The sequence below is a fragment of the Lingula anatina genome, chromosome 2 (assembly GCF_051362555.1).
Source record: "Lingula anatina isolate TDL-2025a chromosome 2, LinAna3.0, whole genome shotgun sequence".
In the NCBI taxonomy this organism is placed as follows: domain Eukaryota; kingdom Metazoa; phylum Brachiopoda; class Lingulata; order Lingulida; family Lingulidae; genus Lingula; species Lingula anatina.
The window spans coordinates 25,935,559-25,956,936 of NC_141768.1; the positions used below are offsets into that span (position 1 = coordinate 25,935,559).

Genomic DNA, 21,378 nt, shown 5'->3' on the forward strand with positions numbered 1-21,378 from the left:
GTTTTTACATACTAACCTAGGCATTATCCAAGATGGCACCCTCAAACAAGGAAGTGTATAGTTTACTGTGCTTTATCGGTTCGTTTATTATGGTCTTGGGGGACAAATATATTTTAGAAGAAGTCGATATTCCAAAAAGTAATTCCGATCTGAAAATATTTACTGGTGAAGAATTGAAAAGGTTCGATGGATCTGATGTAAGTTTGAGCACTTAATGACTCAATCCAAAATGTGTCATTTTTAAGTCGATCGCAAGTGATACTGGAATTATATACATTCATCTTCGCTAGAACAATCGATGCCCGTGGGGCCGCTTTGAAGAGTAGCACTCAATGGGCTATTTGTTATGAATAACTCCACTTAAAAGTTATTTTCCAGACTCAAAGGACTGTTATACTATTGTCTTTAATCTTTTTGCTAGCTACAGTACAGCACACGTTTAACTTTTAGTCTATTAGTTTTTCGTTACTCTTTCAGCCCAGTCTGCCTATCTATATGGCAGTGAAAGGAGTAGTTTTTGATGTGACAACAGGATCAGGTATATAATTTTTCAGCTGTCAGATATATGATAAAACGTCTCTTTTGATAACTGCTGAATTTGTCAGCAATTTCCCTGCTTCGTTTCATAAAAAGTAATAAATGGTTGTCAGAATAAAGGCATTTGATACTGCTAGTGATATAGGTGTTTGGTTAATTGAAATTTGGATTCTTTCATCTTTCATAAATTATGAAGAAGTGGAGATTGGCTTAATATATAGTTAACACTTTTTGTGCTCATTTCAGATTTTTATGGAAAAGGAGCCTCCTACAACGTATTAGTTGGAAAAGACTCAACAAGAGCTGTTGCCAAAATGTCCCTAGATTCCGCTGATCTAAACCATGATTTGGTAGGTACTTGCAATGTGGTGTAATTTTGTAATGATTTTATCTGTAATCAGACTTAAGAAAATGAAACAATCCTTTTTTAACATAATTAGTCAAATAATTATTAAAAAAAGGGAAAAAACATTTACAGAGAATAATGCAAAAGACATGCATATTTGTCATTAATATGCCAGTATATATTTGTAGGTTTATAATGTGGCTACTGTGTTTAGTCACCTTTCATCATTTTTCCTGAAATTTATTTTAATAGTCAAATGTTAATCATGGCATTTAATATTTCAGACTGGATTGACTGACCAAGAGCTCAAATCCTTAGATGAGGTTTACAAAGGAGTTTATGTCCAAAAATACCCCATTGTTGGTTACATGGACTATAAAATGGCAGAAAATACTATAAAAAATAAGTTGGAACTATGACACAGCTCCCATTTTGTCTATTAAAAAAGGTATTTTTCTATATATTCACAGCTGTGATGCACAAAATTCCAGGTGTGGCATTACTTTTTCATGGTGCACCAACATTGCAATATTTTTTACTTTTTCACTTTATATGATTGCAGTACAGAAGCCTGAACCTCTTCTTCAGGATTAGGAAACTTATAAATGCTGTTGAATTTTGCATGCAGCTCATAATATTCTGAATGTTGTTAAAGGTTCTAGTATTGGTGCCCTCGTGAAAGCCATCTGCACAATACTTAAAAGGTTGGAGAAAATGATATGTGCCATGTCAGTAAACTTGCATTTAATGTTTAATGATATTTTTTGTGAAGATCAAAGATGAAACAAAGTACATAACAAACCAGGAAGATTCCTATAAGAGAGTCCACATTTATTGGTTCTGTGCTTTATATTTTTATAAACTTTTGAGCCAGTGGTAAACGTATGACAGCAATTTAAACAAGCCTATAGCTTAATAAAGATGAATGAAACAATTACTTGATGTGTCTGTTGTCCTAAAAGGGATAATAACTCTTCGTTTCGGCCAAAAAATGAATTTTCCTGGAGTAAGCAACAATTTTCCCATACTTACCAATGGTTAATGAATCCATTTTTACATTCAAAGTCAGTCCCTGGTTTTTTTCTAAAAAGTTTGGTTTTTTGTTAAAATCTCTTAAGAGATTTTAACAGAGTATAGCCATAAATGGAGGTCACGTGGTCTAAAGACAAGCTCAGATATCAGAATAATAGCTATAACTGCCGTTTTTGTGGTAAAACAATATATATTTCTATGAGTTATTCTCAATGTTTTTATTGTGAAATATAGATCTCATACGAAGAGTTATTATCCCTTTAAAGGTTTTTAGAAAGTTTCCTCTATTGCAATAGGTGCAGTGTTTTATGAAGTGCCCTTACCAATTAACAGATACAGTTATTCCTGTGCATTCCATTTAGTAATTTCAAGCAAATATTTGTCTCTGTTACTTGACATGTTCAGGTATGTAGTACATGTATTATATACATGTACCCCTTTTATTAAAATACTCCTTTAACTTGAAAGAAAAGCAGTAATAACATCAGTAATTTTGTCTGTTTTCTGAGTACCAAATGTAAACATTTTACACAAATCTCCCCCCCCCCTCCATGATTTTCAAAACATTAATCTTCAGATTCTTCATCTTTTTCATCAAATATGTTGGGATCTTCTGCCAGTTTTTCCAGTTCAGTCCTCAATTCCTCAACTGCTAGATGAAGTCTTCCTTTCTCGGACTCCTCGCTTATTTCCAGCCAGTCATGGCACTGCTTCAAGATCATTTGGCATTGTAGATAAAAATGTCTACGTATGACAGTTTCTGAACCTGGAAAGTAATGTGGTTCTTTTTTTTTACACAAAATACTCAGATATTTTATCAAAATTTTAAATAACACTTAAATTACCAAAGGCCTACTTATGTGTTCATGTCAGAATTTTCTTTAAAAGGCAAGTGAATCTGGGTAAACTAACACCAATATTTTATGACTGCAACAGTATGCATGTTCAATATAAAATTAAAAAAGTAATAATCTGCTGTTTCAATGAATGGTATGATCAATAAAGTTGGGAGAGAACATGAAATACTGTTATTGCAAGGATATTAACTATGACAGTTCCAAAATTACAATACATACTATTAGATCTACCGTTTATTATTACATTTAGCTTCAAGAAGAAACAAATGTAATCAAAAGGAAAGTGAAAAAATATATATTCAAATTTCTCTACTTATTGTTTATGCTGAAGATTTGCATAAAGGGTACATTCAAGAACCTGTTTCATTTACATGTTAAAGTTGAAAACTGGTTTTTAGCAAAGACTTAAGAATTTTAGCCAAGTTGCAATAATCCAATGTAGACTGTGTACTAACTTTTTTTGTCTTTTTTGATTTTTTAACTAAACCCTACAAAATTGTTTGCACAGACAATATTTTTATTCTAAGTGGAGATAAAAGCTCTTTTTTAAGAGTTGAAAGTTCATCAACTACATGTATTGTGGACCAACCACTTGTGAAATGCTTTTACTGAAAGACAAATATGAGTGCAAAGTTGACTTTGCAGTTCATTATATGCTTTCAGCAGTTTAAGTTAAACCCCAAAACTACACTTTTTATGAAACGGGCCCAGGGACTGTCAAATATGATAAAATTCACTTTGTGTATCAGATGTGACCCTTACCTGGGGGAGGTTTTCTCAGCTGTCCCAGCATAGCATGGCGTATGGTGTAGAGTCGTATCTTACTGTTGTACTGAGCACTACGGGACTAAAAAAGGACAATTAAACATTTAGATTACTTCAATATTTTTCTTATGAGCATGTTTTCCTGCTACCTGATCATCATTAAAAATAATTCAAAAGGTGGCCATTGCTGACTCTGTTGAGGGGTTGCTTGAGAAGGTTGAGAAGTGGAAGATCGGGATGGAGAAGAACGGACTTAAAGTGAACATGGGTAAGACGAAGGTGCTGATGTCAGGCCATAATCTTGATGTTCTGAAGAAGTCAGGGAAGGTTCCATGTGGAGTATGTCTGGCTGGCACGGGCAAAAACTGCATCTTTTGTGGTGGTTGTTCCCACTGGATCCATAAGAAATGCAGTGGCATATCAGGACCGCTATGGGAGGATCCAGAGAACCGTTGTCCACGCTGTTTGGGTACCGCAAGACCAATAGACGGCAGGTTGATAACAGAAGTGGAACTGGGTGGCGAGAAACTGGAAGTTGTGCCACAGTTCTGTTACCTTGGTGAGATGATTTCTGCTGGTGGAGGTTGTGACCTCGCTGCGATCACTCGCTGCAAATGTGCCTGGGGCAAGTTTCATCAACTTTTACCACTCCTCACAAATCGTCACTTACCACTGCTCTCAAGGGGGTGAGGTACTCTGCAGATGTGGGCTGCCACCGGTAACACTATTCAACGACTGCGCCGTAATGACCGAGCCATGATCAGATGGATCTGCAATGGCAAGCTAAAAGACGAGGTTAGCTCTGATTCTCTGCTCCTGAAGTTGGGTCTGCAGGACATTGAGGAAGTGCTGCGCCGCAGCAGACTCCGATGGTTTGGGCATATAGAGAGAAGCGATGGCTGGATTAACCGAGTGAGAGAAGTTGAAGTAGTGGAGGACAGAAAGAGGCCTGGCAGACCAAAGTTAGCCTGGAAGGACGTGGTGAGAAGAGACAGGGAAGCGCTTGGTCTAGTCGGCGAGGACCCTCAGGATAGATCAAGTTGGAGAGGAAGACTGCGTGTCAGACTGGCCCCACCCTCTGTTGAGGATTAATTCCAGCCAGTATAAAATAAATCCAGATGATGATGATGATGATGATGAAAAGGCAATCAAATTTTGCTAAATTATCTTTGACAATTTTATGAAAATGTTTCACTTCATAAGTAATATTTTCCCAACCAAAGAACCACAAAATTTTAAGTTAAAGAGAAATACACTCACTGCCTGCATTTTCATGAACAACAGCACTGAAAAAGTCTACTCTAAGAAAATATTCAACCAATGATTTATATTATTCATACTAATGTATCCTAAAATAATACCTCTCCTTCTTCAGTCCCTCTTATGCCATCATAACCAGGTTCATTAAACATAGGATCTCCAATCAAGATCATCCCTTGTATGGAAACCAGTACCTAAGATAATAACAACTTCTTAGTGATATTTTCAGTTTATTTACATGAGTTTTTCTTTAAACATTTTTCCTTGGTATTTCATTGGACTGTCACTGATTCACTTCAGATTTAAAAAGACTTAAATCTTTGGTCCTAATGTTGTGACCAACTTTCACTCTAAAATTTTAAACAGACACATGGTTAAAGACCACATTCAGAGTCACACATCATACTAGCTGGGTCACTCCAACTCTGTAAGGGATTCCCGCTAAAGTGCAATCAGTGGAATCAGCTTAACTGTCTGACATGCCTCCTCAAGCTGCTAGGAGGTAATAAACTATTGTGCTGATTAAGCGTATTCCACCGATTTCACTTTAGCAAGAATCCTCTACAGAGTTGGACTGAACCAGCTAGTACGGGTGAATCTGAATTCGCTCTAAGATATAGTTCCATGTTATTTATCCCCTTATCATAAGTTACCTGGTACAATGATGAGGTCTTGGGGTTCCACTTCTCACTGGCGTCACCCCCGTGCCATGTTCCCAGCAGACTCAAGCACACCTTGCCATCCGCATAGAGGTTGGGATTGAACCTGTGTGACAAAAGATGCTCAGAGTATTTTTAAAATGTTCTTATTGTCAAAATCATAGTTTAACAATATCATTTACTATTAACACATATCAAATGTGTTGAAGCTATGTTTTTTGGCCTTTTTGATGCAAAAATTAAATTGAAACTCCCGACAAAAAGTGATGTTCACAGATGTAAGAAAATTATAGAAAATACTAATGTTAAACCAAACATTTAAAGGCACATATTTTTTCAGTAATTTTTGTACATGTATGAAAATAAACTTAGTGACTGTAAACCACAAAACTGACAAAAACCAAAATCAGAAGAAGAAAATGTAACATTCATTAGGAAAGTTTTGATGTCATTGGCAAGGTAAATCTTTTGCTTATTTTCAAATTAAATTATTAAAAAAGGACTTCAGCTAAACTTAGTGCTAATGCAGGCTAGCTGATATTTCCCCACAGAACTGACCTGACAGTGCCATTCCCTGTTGTCACCAGTTTGACCAGAGGTGGTATATGTGGGTAGTTGGTGGGGAAGTAGATGTCAAACACAAAGCAGCCTCGACTGTATGGCGTATCAGCAGGACCTGTGATCACAGCACGTACTATGTCCATCTGATTCTCATCCTAGAAAAAAAAATTCATTTCCGATCCAGTTGATTCCAATCAAGAGTTTATATCTTAATATAAATTAAGTCAATAAAATATAAATAGAAAAAGAAATTGTTATAAAATGTACATTAGAATTGAAAGTTTGCGCAAATCTTGCGATGAGAACCAGTACAATTGTAGAATATCTTGTGGCTTTTAACCTTTAAAACAAAAAAAAAAAAAACAAAACAAAAAAAAAAAAAAAAAAATTACCCAGTATAGACAAAATATGATCAAATTTAACAATGCAAAATTCCTTTTCCATTTGTATCGACCTAGAATTTATTTTCAATTTGTATTACGTAATCTGTAGTTCTGGTCATCAACAGATTAATAGATATGCACTAAGGGCCATTATAGTGACATAAATAATACCTGTCTTGCAAAAATGGCAGCATTCAAGTGTACAGGCAAGTCTTTTTGTAATTGTTTGATTTCTTTCATAAGAGCCTTCCACTTCTGTGACCTGGAGAAAAATATTTCCATACATTTTTAAGAGTGTATTTTATGGAGATGTTTTAAGGCATATTCATAATGTGTTGAAATTAAGGTCTTTTCACATCAAGCATTTATTTTAGTGTTCCAGCTGTAGCGTTCAGTTTTAAGAGGTCCTACATGTATCCTGCAATTACACATTATGTATCTTGAATGTGTTAACTTTACTTTGTGGAAGAGCAAGGCAACCTTAGGAAGTGGGGGTTTGCCTTTCTACTTCTTAAGCTTTTATTTTTATTCACAGAATGTATTAATTTCAAATATTTGTTATTCAAATCTCAGCTATAATAACATGCTTTTCAGTCTTAAAATATACAAAGTTCACAAAACGATGTCACTAAATGCATTTTACAACTCACCGAGGATCATGAGACTGGCCTGCACTAGTTCTAAAGCTATGACTCTCCTGGAATTTCCAATGACCATTATATTTGTTTAAAATTATTTATTACACAGCAATGTTCAATTCCATACATCATAATCCTATACTCTTTAAAAAATCAGTCCAACACTTCAAAATATTTTCAGGGTATGAATATGGTATATCTGTGGTTTAAGACAAATGAAACGGATAAACTGACATTATGCTAAGAAAATTTTGTTTCAACTCTTAAGATCCATTATAAAGAGGATTCTAAATCTGGAGGAAATGAATATTATTAAAGGTCCATTATTTTTACCCTCAAGTTACCTGTATGTCTGCTGTTCCATACTTTAAATCGACCATCCTGTTGTGGTATTCTTCTTCAATACTGGGTATGTCTAGAGGAGCTAAAATGGTGTCCCAAGCTCTTTTTTGGTCTTCTGCTCTACCCTCCACCTCTTGGACTTGTATTTCTCTCAGTTTGTCAATCTATTGAGTATGAAAGCAATCTGAATTTCTTTTAGTTCTTCATGCTTTCATGTTTTACTTCTTCATTTTAAGTGTTACATACTATCATTTCATACCATGATAAACGTATATATAATGATGAACTGTTGAAAAGCCAATCCTGCTGCACTGGAGGATGAAGGTATCAAGAAAGGGACAAGAAAACATGTCTCTGTGGACCTTCAGTGTCCTTGATGCTTTTTTAGAAAATTGAAGCTCAGGCACACTCTTGATACTCCTGGATATCAAAAGAGCACTGACATAGGAAGAAATCATATTCCACCAAAGCCTAACAAATTGATAAAAAAATTAATTCACAGATAGCTCTTAATACCTGTGTTAAAAGTTCACCAAACTCCTCCACCATTTGATCATCACCAACTCCTTTCTCGCTAAGGACTGTGTACGTCTTGGCCCATGCAGTCGGGGAGTAGTCAGGATCCATAGCCAGGCTGTGAACAAAACCTTCTGTTTTGAAGGTTTCCTCCTTTGCTATCCTCAGCAATACTTGGCAGACATCTGACAGAAGCTGACGTGGATTGAATGAATACCTGCATATGAAACATTCATTCAAATAAAAAATATTCAATGACATATAACAAATTTTCCCTATTCACATGTATGCATGCTTTACAGACTTGGCAATGTTTGTAACATAAAAACCCATGCTACATGTAGAAATCTGTTGTTTTACAGCAAAATGCTTGAATTTTGTTTTACATATGACATGCTCTTTATTTAACTGCTGAGGAAAAACTGGACCACATCTATATGCTTACCATAGAGACAGACTTGAAATATTGTGGCTTAAATCTTAAACAATTTTTTCAATATGTTACTGTACATGGACTATACTAAGATCCTATTTAAGCACTTACTTATCCATGTCTTTCACTTTAAACTCAACAGACTTGCTCCCACAAAGAGCTTCAATAAAACCTATAAACTAAAATAAAAAACAGCATAATACCTTGAAAATACATGTAGAACATTAAATAACTAAGAACACAGCCTGGACAAAAAAAAAAAAAAAATTCTAGAAATTAAACTTTTTTTCGATGAGGGCCTGAGACAAGACAGTAGATTTATGCAAAATGTTTCACATAATACATTTCTAAACACTGTTAGTGTAAAAAGGTTGCTGAAAGGAGAAATTCTATACTGCTTACTGCATTAGCAGCTCTCTGTGCCATAGGTTTCTGGGTAAAACATCTGGCCACTTCCTCCGATTGACTCAGCATGGTGATAAGGCCCAAAGTTTGCTTTGCCTAAAATAAAATACAATGACCATATGATATACACATTGACATCAACTAGCCCAATAAGAAACTGTTACAAAATTAGAATTTGAACACCACTGCAGAATTACAGAACTGGATATTAATTTTTCTATCTTTAATATAGAAATGGTTTTAAATGCACTGCATTAAGTTGAAAATAATCTCTTGTTTCCTTTTTGTTTGTTTTTTTTTTCACATTCCGTTCAATTTCATCAACTGACTTACTTTTACTACATCTACAGCAAATCTAGTTCAAAATAGCCAAGGTGAGTGAATCCATGATAAGAAAATATAAGAAGGCAAGAGAATATGAGAAAGTGTCCCATGAAACCTCTGTTAGCAAGAGGACCTACCATTGTCATAAATCCCCTAGCTACACCCTCCTCTGATTTTAAAAACTTTTCTTTCTCTTGTTGCTGTTCCCAACTAAGTTGATCCCAAGTAGATTCTGTAAAATACACACGGTTGACACATAGAGACAGACTTCATCATTATTTTATAGGAAATAAATAGTTGCTGTTTCCATAGCAGTCGATTGATCCTCCTTAGGAAGTTAAAAGTTAAAGTATATAAAATATAAGTTAATGTCATAAAATTACAATATTCAAGCTGATAAATTAAAACTTCAAAATAATTTCAATTATGTAAAAAAAAAAAGTGGGAAGGGGGATAATTCTGATTACCATCCTCTTTGGCAATTTGTAGTTTTCTGACATTGGCCAACCTTGCTAAACTGTCATGTAGCTGGTACAACAGTGTATCCAGTGTGGCTCCTAGAAAAGCCTGGAATTACACACACATATGGAAACTTTAAACAAATTGTTACCTCTAAAAGAATGTTAAATGGAGTACACTATCATACCTAACACACTGCCTCACATACCCTGCTGCCATGTCTATCATATTTAGCACTAATATTTAGCAAGTACATAAGCATATTGTATTAACCAATGAACATTTTAATACTGTATTGTCAATAAATTGAAAATGATGTCAACATATAAGAGCATTTTATAATGGATATTTATACATAAACTCCTAATAATTACGTAGGCAAGTAAATGATCCATCATAAATGTGAGGCTATGAAATGTGCAATAAGGTGTGCATGTAAAATTGTAGTGGTATAGTATGTGTGAGCCATACCTGAAACTCTTCAGTTCCACACATTTTCAACACAGATATCCTGCTGTCTCTACGGTTCCACAAGAATTCCATAAGTTTACCAATATCAGCCCTAACAAAAAAGGAAAAAAATACAATGTTACCATATTAAGAAAAAAAGCACAAAATAGAATAAAATATTTAAGGTATGACAAAAGATAATAAATAAAATTTAAAAATATGTTTTTCATGGAACAACAGTGTATATTTTATTGAAATGGAACAACAGAGCAGTATCTTGGATTGGAGTTGAATGTCTTTCTTTCAGTGCCTGTCAATATGCTCCCATATGTGTGCACAGTGTGTTAATGCCTGTGCGCGCATGCATGATTTTTTCCAACATCTCACCTTGCACTGTATTTATCAAAGTCCTCCTTGTCTACATCCAGTCCTTCAACCACATCCACACTAACATAGGTGTGGAGTAGGGCAGGCCCTAGGTGATGTTGTACTGCCTCACACGCACACACCATTAACGCCATCTCTGACATCACTTCATTGCCCCATCCTACAGATCTAGCCAGTAAACATAAATATAATATAATTACGATAAAAACCTGAAAATTTCATCACCAAAAAAATTAATAAAAATTTTTAAATGTGTGAATCCAACATGGCAATATTAGGTGACAAACATTTCAAAATCATTGAGAGACACATTTTCAAAATGAGAAATAATTACACTGGCATTACATTTCTGAAAAAATTTTCATGACTGACTAAATTTTTAAGCTTTTACTGTAAGCAGTAATCACAGTCAACCTTTGAAATATTGTTAGTGCTACCTCTGATACCATTTCATTGCACCACTCTACAAGAGATCCATACAGATCTAAGTATAGAATAAAAATACCTTTAAAAAATTACCCAAGTGACCATGTAGCAAGGTTTTAGATAAATGAAATCTTGGAATATCTGTGCGATCACATTTATTAAACAAGTGAACCTTGTAAGTGGTTCTACAATTGTCTGTCAAGGTACACCCTTCCTAAATGCCACTAAAATAGGCTACACTGACACAAACTCTGTCACATTGTCAAGGAAGGACCCCCAATATGTCGCTTCACTCATTATAACAAAATACCTATACCTGCTTCCCCTGCTAGAAGTCTGCATAAAGGCTGCCAGCGCCCCCACTATCTTACTGGCTGGAATGGGACCAGGAACAAGATCTGGTCTTTGTAACAGGTTCACACAGCAGTCCACAAATGGTGCCAGCTAAAACAAGAAATTGAAGACATATTTTACAGATAAAGGACTATCATTATGAATTTTGAACATTGCTATATAGGTAATGAAGGGTTATAACACGAAACATAAGTGTACATTTTGAAAAACAATTTCATTCGTTCTAAGGTTCATAATTCAAGCAAGAGATAAGCAACTGTCTTTTTTTTTAATATATCAATTTTTTTCTCTATTATCAAAGACACAAAATTTATTTTTCATATGGTTGGTTATTACTGTCATTGGTAAAGAGAAAAATATTACAGTATGAAAGCAATGTCAATTTTCAATTAGGCCAATCTTTATATACAAACATGTCAAAATTCTTTGTACACAAAAAAATGATGCCTGCAATATGAAAAATTCATCAGGTAGACAAAGATAGAACTACTCATAGTTATATACTGTAGACCTCATGTGCAGTGTAGTCAATGCCCATGTACCCTGCTATAAATACCTGCAGTCCTATGAGAACTTTGGGTTTCAGCACTACAACTTGTCTGGCCACAAAAGAGAACCATATGGCCATGTCCTTCACTATGTACTCAGGGAGCTGAGCAAACACCCGTTTTTCAAGCATGGTAACTTCTGCTTTATTTCCCTTTGGAAAAAAAGAGATAATGCAAGAATTAATGTAGAACAGCGAGTAAAGGAAATAAATCAATCTCAATAGATTCAAATGCAGAGTAGAGCAGTATGTTCTAATCTGAGGAGGATTAAGATTTCCTTGGTCAATGAAAAAGACTCTTTCACCTTCTCTCTACATCTTTGTAGCAACAGGTCAAGCCACATTGCCTGAGTTATGTAGAATTCGGAGGTTTTCCTTATGAATTCTGGGTCCATAATGCAAGAGTCCCATCGCCAGCAATACACCTAAAATGGTATAAAAATAGTGATGTGGAAAACTTTATCTCATGAAATTAAAGAAGAAGGATATGGGTGTGGCAGTGTGGAAGACAGTTTGAAAATATTCAATATTCACTACAATAATGTTTGCAAAGGTAAGTATGTATGATATTATATATCCCAATCTTTCTTTGGTTATACCTGATAAAAGTATGCTTACTGCTATAAATTGATTAAAATCCAGTTGCGTATTCTATCATTTCAAAATTTAACTGAATCTAAGAATTAAAAGTAACTGATTTAAGAATGACACATGGTTTACAAGCTTATATGTTCAATATCATTTTTCTTACTGCTTCTTGTGCTTGAAGTTGTTCTTCCAAAGGTGTCCCTTGTTTGGCAGCTCTAGCTCTCTGAATCTGACTGTAAGAATAAAGAATGGAGAAATGCTTCATCAGCATATACAGCAAGACGTGTGCCTCAAAACTCAGTCATTGCTAATTTTAGTAATAGATCCAAAGTTCCTCTCATCAACATTTTCATAAATTTTGAAAAAATCTTATTTCTTAAAATTGACTCCAGAACTCGCTTAAGTTTTGATATTTAGAGCACAAAAATAGGAATATAATTCTTTCCACAAAATACAGAAAGTGTTGAAACATGAAATTACATACTGAATATACTCACCCTAAAAGTTTGATGAAATGTGTCAGAGATGGAAGGCTTCCAATGTTCATTGCTCTTTGGGTCAAATGGAAAACTTCCGTCATAAAGTTAAATTGTTCTACACTACTCTCACATTTATTCTTGGTGTCATCATCATCCAGAGTTTTCTCAGAAACTATTTTTTAAGAAAAAGAATGACATCATGATGAATTAATATGACAACTTATCACCATGACTATCAAAACAGTTTTCAGATTTAAATAATTTATTTGATAACTGACCCATTTCAGGGTTATCATCTGATACTGTATCAACAATTTTCCCATGAACATATTAAGTTGTGTACTTTTTAAACACCTAGATTTATAAGGCAGGTTATGATATTCAAAAAATTCCTAATAACTTGCTACACTACTTTTTCTTATGGAGAAAGTTCCATAGCAAATATCCCAGGGCTGTAGTTATTATAACTATTATAGGACATTTAGAATTAATTTTCCCTATTTTTCTGTTTGGTCCACTCACCTATTTGACCTCCAGCCAAGCAGGTCTCATAATCATAGTTTAATAAGCATGCAGCAGAGTGCGAGTAGCCGGAATCAATTTTTTCCAGCTTGGATATGTCTTTGAAAAATGGCACACAAAACTCTAAAAGGACTGCACAGAGATTCTGCATAAAGCCTAAAAAAGTAGCAAAGATACAGATACATTTTTTATTATTTCAGCGAAAAATTTCCTGACAAAAAAATGATGGTGTGAAAAGGCGTTCATACTTTATAACATATAACAAAACTACTAAGTATGTGAATATATTTAGAAAAAGTTGTTTTATGTTACACCTTGAGAGAGAGAGAGAGAGAGAGAGAGAGAGAGAGAGAGAGAGAGAGTGTGTGTGTGTGTGTGTGTGTGTGTGTGTGTGTGTGTGTGTGTGCGCGCATTCATGAGTGTGTGTGTGTGTGTGTGTGTGTGTGTGTGTGTGTGTGTGTGTGTGTGTGTTATACGTGACAATGCATTAGATATGACAGTGTATGACCCATTGCAGTAGTTGTGGCAAAGTGTTGATAGTGCCAGTATAGTGTAAAAGACAGTGTGCTGGTTGTGACAATACACTGTGTATATATACCATCAGTACAGCTGGCAGAACCATCTGTGTTATCTTGGTAAGGATTTGAAGAGAGGCGCATCTCATTCATGTTTATCACTGTGGCTATCCACTCCAGTGCTACATCACGGCAGCTCTTCATCATCTTCTTCAATCCACAGTAAACTGCACTTTGGCATTTGTAGAGGACAGCTTGAATGTTGCCCTGTATATAAAACAAAGCATTCATGTGTAGGCACAACTACTTAAGTCTAAGTCTATTAAATTTATTGTCCTTTAAATCTCCTCCAGAGTTGAATCAATTTTAAGAAGTATTCTGTTCATTTCAATTGTTCCATCCAACTTTTACTAACAAGTAAATGTTATCCTCATAGAATTTACCTGACAGAAACTCATAAATAACACTAAAACATAAAATGTATATATCTTACGAAAAGCCTCAGAAGAGAAATGTGAATCTCAAACTTAATTTGGCTTTATCGTTTCACAACAAATTATCCTTCACAAAATTTCCAAAAAAATTCTAAGAAAATTCCTGAGTACCTGTACTCTTTGTATATCATCTGCAAAAGGTTTTGGAAATCTAGGCAAACTGGTGAACATCTGGGCCTGAACTGCCTTCAGATTTAATCCATCTTTCACATCAGTTGGAATGATGCTCACTGACAGCAGTGGACCAAATACAGACTCCCTCTCAAAGTAGGCTCCCTAGTACAGAGTCAGCACATGTTAAATCATGTGAAGTATAATGAACCATATAATTTTTAATTTACAAAATATACAAAAAAAAAAAAAAAAAAAAAAACTAATGAAATTATATTTTTTCTCTTGGTATAAATAATATACTTTTTGTAAAACATCAATTAATACAATAAATATCCTACTGTGTAATGTCCTTCTAATGAAACTCAACTGATACCTTTAGCCAAAGAAATACTTAATAAAAACATATACACTATTATCAAAATTTGTAAATAGCTTGTCCTTACCAAATGTTCTTTGCCAGCCTTTATTTCTTCCTTTAGTCTAACACTCAATACTGGCACCAGCAGAGGCTACAAATCAGAATTAGATGTGAAAGTTTAGTTATTAACTCTGAAGATAACTTTATTCTTATATTTTACATTAATATACATATAACCGCAAAGCAATTATTGCAGATTCAAAATACACATCTTTTGTAAGAACCCTACCTGATTCATCAAGATCTCCACTCCATTGAGTAGAGCTGCATTTTGTAATATGGCTTCATCAAGCCTGAAAATACAGAGACACAATGTATCTGGATCATTGTAAGGTGTTCAAATCAGCAGTAACGACCATGACATCTATTAAAAATATCAAATCTTCATTAAAAAATAAAACTGCCAAGGACCAGTAAGTATAGAAAAAATTTACATCAAAATACACCAAAACTACAGTAACTTTGGTACATAACAACAAAAATTAAACAAATCTCTTCAATTTCACCTGAAAAAAAAATGGATTACATCAGAGAGCAACATTTCCTTGTAACTCAATCAATTAATATATTTTAAAAATTGATTAAATGCAGTGCTTAAAATTAATGCATAAGTATAAATACCATACCTCTTGCTGTTTTTGATTTGCAGCCCACTGACTCTCAGCACCTGAATTATGGCCTTTCTTCCCTCTGCTGTCTGCACTGCCTGTGTTAGGATCAGTTCTAGTAGAGCTGGGGGCACTGCCACCCCGCCACACCCAGACACCCCCTGCAGGAACTGTGTTATCACTGTGGAGATACTGTCGCTTGTTGTTACATCAGACCAAAAGTCATCATCATCTGAAAAATCTGAAAGACAGAAAAAGAGCAATTCATATAAACTTCTTTTATGTAGACATCTTCCTTTTTGTTCCCTTATTACCCTTTTTATTTGACGCACATAAATAAATAAATAAATAAATAAATAAATAAATAAATAAATAAATAAATAAATAAATAAATAAATAATTTTTTTTATTAAAAAATGTACTAGGTAGCTGCAAACATCTATACCAACACACAACTTACCAATTTCTAACTCCTTTAAAATAGCACAAGCTAGCCCTGTCTTCACTGCCTCCAGTATGAATTTTGCCAAGGATTCAGGTCTCTGAACCTCAAAACACCTGTCAAAGCATTGCACACAAAGCCCCACCTTGTCCCTGTGTTCACGTCTGACCCTCTTCTGGACCACCTCACAAACCACTGCACTAAGCTCAGCCTCTGAACTGGGGATGTTCTTTAAATACAGTTTTGAGAGACTTTTTGGGGTGCTTTTTTCGCCCTGCAGCTCCTAAATATGATTAAATGAAGGAATATATGAAATATTGAATGACTGTATTAGGGAAGGAAGGAATAGTATCACACGATATTCTATCAAAATTCATGAAGGAAATTTATTTGAATCAAATACTTGCAATTGAAGTCTGAACATATCTTCTAAAATTAAATACAGGGTTGCATTATTCTATAATGTAAATGACAAATTGCATAATTGGAAAAAAGTGAATAGCATGTGATATTCATACCACTGGAATGTCAAGGACATCAGACAGCAGTAGTGGAACCAGAGTTTCATTTGGCAGTTCTTCAACACTTTTACTTTCACTTATTTCTTCCACTTTCTGTGCAATAACTTTAGATTGTGTTTTTTTCTCAGGTGACTGTGACAGGAGACAGGTATGTTCTTCACTTTCAGGCTCTATTATAGTTTCTGACATGTCAGGACTGTTCCCCTGAGCTATGGGTGTGACAAGTGTTTGAGCTGAGGAAACAGCATGCTGATTTTCTTTAGCAGTATCATTTGCTGACACTGAAGACACCATAAAACCAGTGTCTGTTTTATCAGTTCCTGTATCTTGTTCATTTTTGGATAGGGTATGTGATAAATGCGACGTCAATTCTTGACCTGTAAAAGATGTAACCATAATATCTGCATTTACACTTAAATCTTGAACATGCTCAAGAACATTTTGCTCATCTTCTAAGTGCCCCTGATGTAAATAATGCTGTTCTTCATTAACATCTTTTTTCTCTTGTTTCTGCAGTAAAATTTGGTGACACTTCAGTTAATGGTTTGTTCAATTTTGAAAGTCAAGCATTCCTTAGTTCATCAGCTGATAGCACTATAAAGAAATAAAAAATTGGGTATAAAGAATAGTTGCATATGATTTTTCACTTTTAAACTTAATTTTCAAATTTTGCTAACTTATATTCATGTGCATCTATGCAGAGTGCAAGTGTGCACGAAGTTTTGTAATAGAAATATCTGATAGACTTGAAGAACGATATATTTCATTTTGGTGTGCCAGTAAAAAGAATGAGTGTACTATTACTAACCCCTCCCATGTTGCTGTTGCTTCTTTTGTTTGACTTTTGTTTTTGGTACTGCTAGCGCACCGGGGCTCCTCACTGAACCAGTCATTTCCGCAGGGGAAGTATCCTGCTGATCCTCTTTAGCAGTATGGGCATTTGTCACTGTGGATATTAGAGGTTCTGTGTCTGTTTTACCAACAACTGCGGCATCTTCACTGTCTGCTCGATCGTTGTCACAATCATCATAATTTTGTTTCAGTGCTGCTGGACTCTTATGTGATGACTCCTGGTTTTCATGTTTCCTCTTTCTCACATTTTTCTGTGAAATGTCACTTTTTCCATCTTTCTGTGGTAATTGTGATGGCTCTTGAGGGGAAGACCTGGTCAATTTTGATAGTCGCGCATTTCTCAACTCTGCAGCTGACGGTGCTGTAAGAAGATAAAATCATGAGAAGTATTCAACTAATACCTTTGTTTAAGTTTTTTTTTTCTATTTTAATGAGGCACAAAAAAAAATTCTGCTCTAAATAATGGAGCTTATTAAATTAATCATGATCTGAAACTACATGGTTGTTATCACCAGAATAATTTAAAATCATCAGACATCCAGATGAAATATATAAAATATAATTTTGTACATATGTATTATCAAAAGGAACTTCTGATTACTACAGATGAAATTATTAAGTTGTCCTACTTCCAGGTGGATTTGGTGTCTTTCTTTTCTTACCTCTCCCTAACTGTTCTTGTCTTTTCCGGGTCATTCCATACCCTATGGCTGCCAGCAAGAGCAAGAAGACCACAAGACCTACTTCACGAAAACCAAATTTCCATGGTGGAGTTTCAACCACTGGCACATGCCTGTCATCATGTACTTGGCCTTTTCTACTTTCAACCACTTTCAGAAGAAGTTCCTTCAATTTCTACAAAATTAAATAGATTTCATAGATAATAAATGATTTTTAAATAACTGATGTAAAGTTATTAAGGACGTATGTAAATACAGAAATAAATTGAATTGAATTGAATTGAATTGTTAAAACAGATGTCTGGTAAATACCTCCTATCAGTAGGCATGCAAGACATCAGAATCCCTTAAGCTGAATGCAATTTAGTGAAAAACCTCTCAGAGATGGGTCGATACTGCTAGATCGATCTAGGTACACCGGAAAAGGGTCTAAGACTTGACCCAGATGCCCAGCTGAGTGATTAGACCCCACCCCACAATATTATCCTCCTCTGCTCTTGAGCCACTGTTTAAGACTGGGTTCCCATCCTTATATCGATCTAACAGGATCGGTCCATCTCCACGGGGTCCCTCGATAAATTGCTTTCAGCCTAAGCGGATTCGACGTCTGGGATAGCCACTAAAGCGGCTAAACGATAGTTAATTACCCCCTATCAGCCTCAGCAGGTGTGACAGTCATTTAAGCTGCCCAAGTTAATTGCAATTAAGTGAGAATCCCCTCGGAGATAGTTCGATCCAAAGTTAGTACAATACTCTCTGGGAATGGTCTCTAAGAAGCCAGTGTGGGCAGGGTAGTTGCATAAGAGCAGACATGCTGATTGAGTGAGTTCCTACAGTGACCTATACTTTAATTTTGTATACTATTTTAGATGTCCCTGATATCAGAGGGTAATTAAAAGGTTACAGTACAATGTCAATTGATAATTAATTGTAATTTAAATATATAAGAAAAATAGAGGACTTCTCGTACAAAAATCATGAAATACCCTACAGAATATGACAAATGAAAGTTCTGTAGACCTTATCTAATGGGATCCATGTAGTTACATATAGAATCTGCGATTAAGGAGTTACATGGCTGCTTTACCCATGGAATGCATGATGACACTAAAAATTTAGTTAAATGGGACTTAGATGGGATTTGTTAACTATAAGGGTGCTTGGGACCTTATGGTTCATGAGAAGTAATGTTTACATTAACTCTCAAACCTTAACAAATGCCAGTACAGAGCACTATTACATGTATACTTGTAACACTAACAACTGCATACATGTATAAAGTTAACATTTTTAAAACAGAAATGGACATTGTTTATATACATTACCTCCTGTGATAGCCTTTCAGTAACATCCCAGACAGCTTCATCACTTTCCTCCAGGCTAAAGTAGCCATCTCTATTTAGATCATGAACTATTTTTAAGTCACTTATCTCCTAAAAGAGAAAGAAGTGATTAGAACATTTACTTTTACTGGCACTTTCTGGCACTGGTGCAAAAATTAAAATATAAGAAGAGAAAAGAAATGAAAAAATTAGGCAACAAAGTATTAGGCTATAGTTACTCATAATCATTTACTTAATTCTTTTAGGACCCTCATACATAGATATACCTGCACGTCCACGAACTGGGTAACAGTAGTGGGTGATCATCTTTAAAAGTCTGTCAAAATATGCCTGTGCGTTGGATTTCAATGGGGGGGTTTTCACGTGAAAGGGGATAGATTTGTCTTATTACAACAAACAATTTCATGTTTCCAAACATTGCTGTGTATTTAAAATTTTTTTATTCTTACCCAAAAATGACACTAAAACAGAGCTCAAATCTGGGACACAGCCATACCAGTCCGTTTTGCAGCTTTACGTTATGGAAAAGAAAGCTCTCACAATAGTATTTTCATGTTTTTTTGGTCATCTCAGGGATCATTTACGGCACACACACTAGAGAAAACAAAAATTGCTCTTGGTCGCAAATTTTAATTTAAGAAAACAGGTTGTTATGTGTTACTATCATTTCCGTTTTCAACTTCAGTACAAAGTATCATCTCCCGAAGACATGAACTAAACAAATCGTTTCGTTTCGGGATGTCCCACATTAAAGCATTGTTTACCTTAAGTGTCATTTTCAGCTAAGAATTAAAAAAAAGTTTAGAATAGTCACAGCAATTTTTAGAAACACAAAATTATTTTTTTAATAATAAGACAAATCCATCCCCTTTTACATGAACCCAGCACCACTGTAATCCAACACATAAGAATATTTTGACAGTCTTTCAAAGATGTTGTTACCCAGTATTGTGGACGATATATATATATATATGCATGATGATGAGAGAGTAGCACCTGTTCTGAGAGTTTTAGCTCCTTAACCAATTCTTCAAATGACACTGTTACACCTTGCTGTTTCTCTGTAGCCTCGCTGCAATCAGAAAAATATGATTCATAGTGTCAAATATTGTACAGAAACCGTAAGAAAAAACACCCATAAATAAAAGGTACGTGTCAATGGAGATTTAATCTTCATACACATCAAAGGTGAATTTTTGCTGAAATTGTAGAAATTCATTGTCACTGTAGAGATGTCATCACACCATTTTTAAAAATCAATAGATATTTGCAAGAAAAATTGATTTGAAGTCCATTCTAGTACATACCAAATACATATAAAAGATCATATAAACATACAATTTGCAATCTTTAAAATGGAACAGAGGGGGGGGGGGGGGGGGGCAAATCATGGCCTATAAACATGTTAATTAAAATTAACAGATTTTAACAAAAGGAAGTATCCATCTAATGATACATTGATACATTCAAAATTGTTATGGTCTTAATTTTTTGTAGCAATCATGAGCTAACTCACTTAATTAAGTTATTGGGATCTTATCATGTTACAAAACCCTCAGTTTGTATACATTGTGCGTCATGAAACTTTAGCAAAAAGGTTCATTTTAAAACCATGGCGGCCTTGAACGGAGAAAGCACCAGCATATAATGGCAATGATTTATAAAGCGAAAGTTATCCTCCTTTCACATTTACTGTACATGTATTTCATTAAAAAAATTACGTTTAAAATGGTTTTACAGGTCCTTATACTTACCATGAAAAATACACTACCAAGAAAAATGTCATTAAATGCACGAGATTCAGCATGGCTTTAGTATACCAAGGCATTCCTTAAAATAGCTAATATAACATTTGGCAGGCCGACAGTTCAGGTAAACACAACATCATTCCAGAGCGGAAATCCTAGAACTGGATCTTGGGCGAATAAAATTAGGTCAAGGGAATCCCCCCAAACTAACAAGTAATGTAGAATAACAATGAAACTGTTTAAACCAGATTGTTTTTCGAAAATCACACTCTAAGAAGAGCGTAACGACCAATTTCTTCTTTTAAATAACCAGTGGCTTTAAACTGTTTGACGTAAACAAGATGTTTTTGGGGGAATTTTCCACAAATTTCTA

At 34.8% G+C, this 21,378-nt stretch overlaps 2 protein-coding genes across 2 annotated transcripts; one reads left to right on the forward strand and one right to left on the reverse strand.

Moving 5' to 3' along the window:
- Nucleotides 1–3: 3 nt before the first annotated feature.
- LOC106153817 (uncharacterized) lies at nucleotides 4–1,820 on the forward strand. Its single transcript, XM_013527916.2, has 4 exons — nucleotides 4–197; nucleotides 478–538; nucleotides 784–887; nucleotides 1,168–1,820. Exons 1-4 carry the CDS (start codon nucleotides 33–35, stop codon nucleotides 1,300–1,302), a joined length of 465 nt encoding a protein of 154 aa, XP_013383370.1. The 5' UTR covers nucleotides 4–32; the 3' UTR covers nucleotides 1,303–1,820.
- LOC106153808 (uncharacterized) lies at nucleotides 1,694–21,364 on the reverse strand. The gene is made up of 33 exons (XM_013527906.3): nucleotides 21,012–21,364; nucleotides 20,254–20,329; nucleotides 19,240–19,347; nucleotides 17,897–18,089; nucleotides 17,191–17,595; nucleotides 16,380–16,759; nucleotides 15,880–16,144; nucleotides 15,438–15,660; nucleotides 15,041–15,104; nucleotides 14,837–14,902; nucleotides 14,391–14,555; nucleotides 13,869–14,052; nucleotides 13,271–13,426; nucleotides 12,767–12,920; nucleotides 12,433–12,502; nucleotides 11,987–12,106; nucleotides 11,691–11,834; nucleotides 11,097–11,224; nucleotides 10,355–10,522; nucleotides 9,989–10,079; nucleotides 9,526–9,625; nucleotides 9,196–9,290; nucleotides 8,732–8,830; nucleotides 8,441–8,508; nucleotides 7,897–8,113; nucleotides 7,383–7,544; nucleotides 7,051–7,097; nucleotides 6,572–6,662; nucleotides 6,015–6,172; nucleotides 5,451–5,562; nucleotides 4,899–4,991; nucleotides 3,535–3,619; nucleotides 1,694–2,681 (listed from the first exon to the last, which is right to left on the reverse strand). Exons 1-33 carry the CDS (start codon nucleotides 21,083–21,085, stop codon nucleotides 2,482–2,484), a joined length of 4,761 nt encoding a protein of 1,586 aa, XP_013383360.2. The 5' UTR covers nucleotides 21,086–21,364; the 3' UTR covers nucleotides 1,694–2,481.
- Nucleotides 21,365–21,378: the final 14 nt, after the last annotated feature.

Coding starts and splice junctions, on each gene's coding strand:
- LOC106153817 (XM_013527916.2), top strand. CDS start 33: ATGGCACCCTCAAACAAGGAAGTGTATAGTTTACTGTGCTTTATCGGT. Junction 198..477: donor AAAGGTTCGATGGATCTGAT/GTAAGTTTGAGC, acceptor TTACTCTTTCAG/CCCAGTCTGCCTATCTATAT. Junction 888..1,167: donor CTGATCTAAACCATGATTTG/GTAGGTACTTGC, acceptor TTAATATTTCAG/ACTGGATTGACTGACCAAGA.
- LOC106153808 (XM_013527906.3), bottom strand. CDS start 21,085: ATGCCTTGGTATACTAAAGCCATGCTGAATCTCGTGCATTTAATGACA. Junction 20,330..21,011: donor TTGGTAGTGTATTTTTCATG/GTAAGTATAAGG, acceptor TTCTGATTGCAG/CGAGGCTACAGAGAAACAGC. Junction 8,114..8,440: donor AAAGTGAAAGACATGGATAA/GTAAGTGCTTAA, acceptor TTTCATATGCAG/GTATTCATTCAATCCACGTC.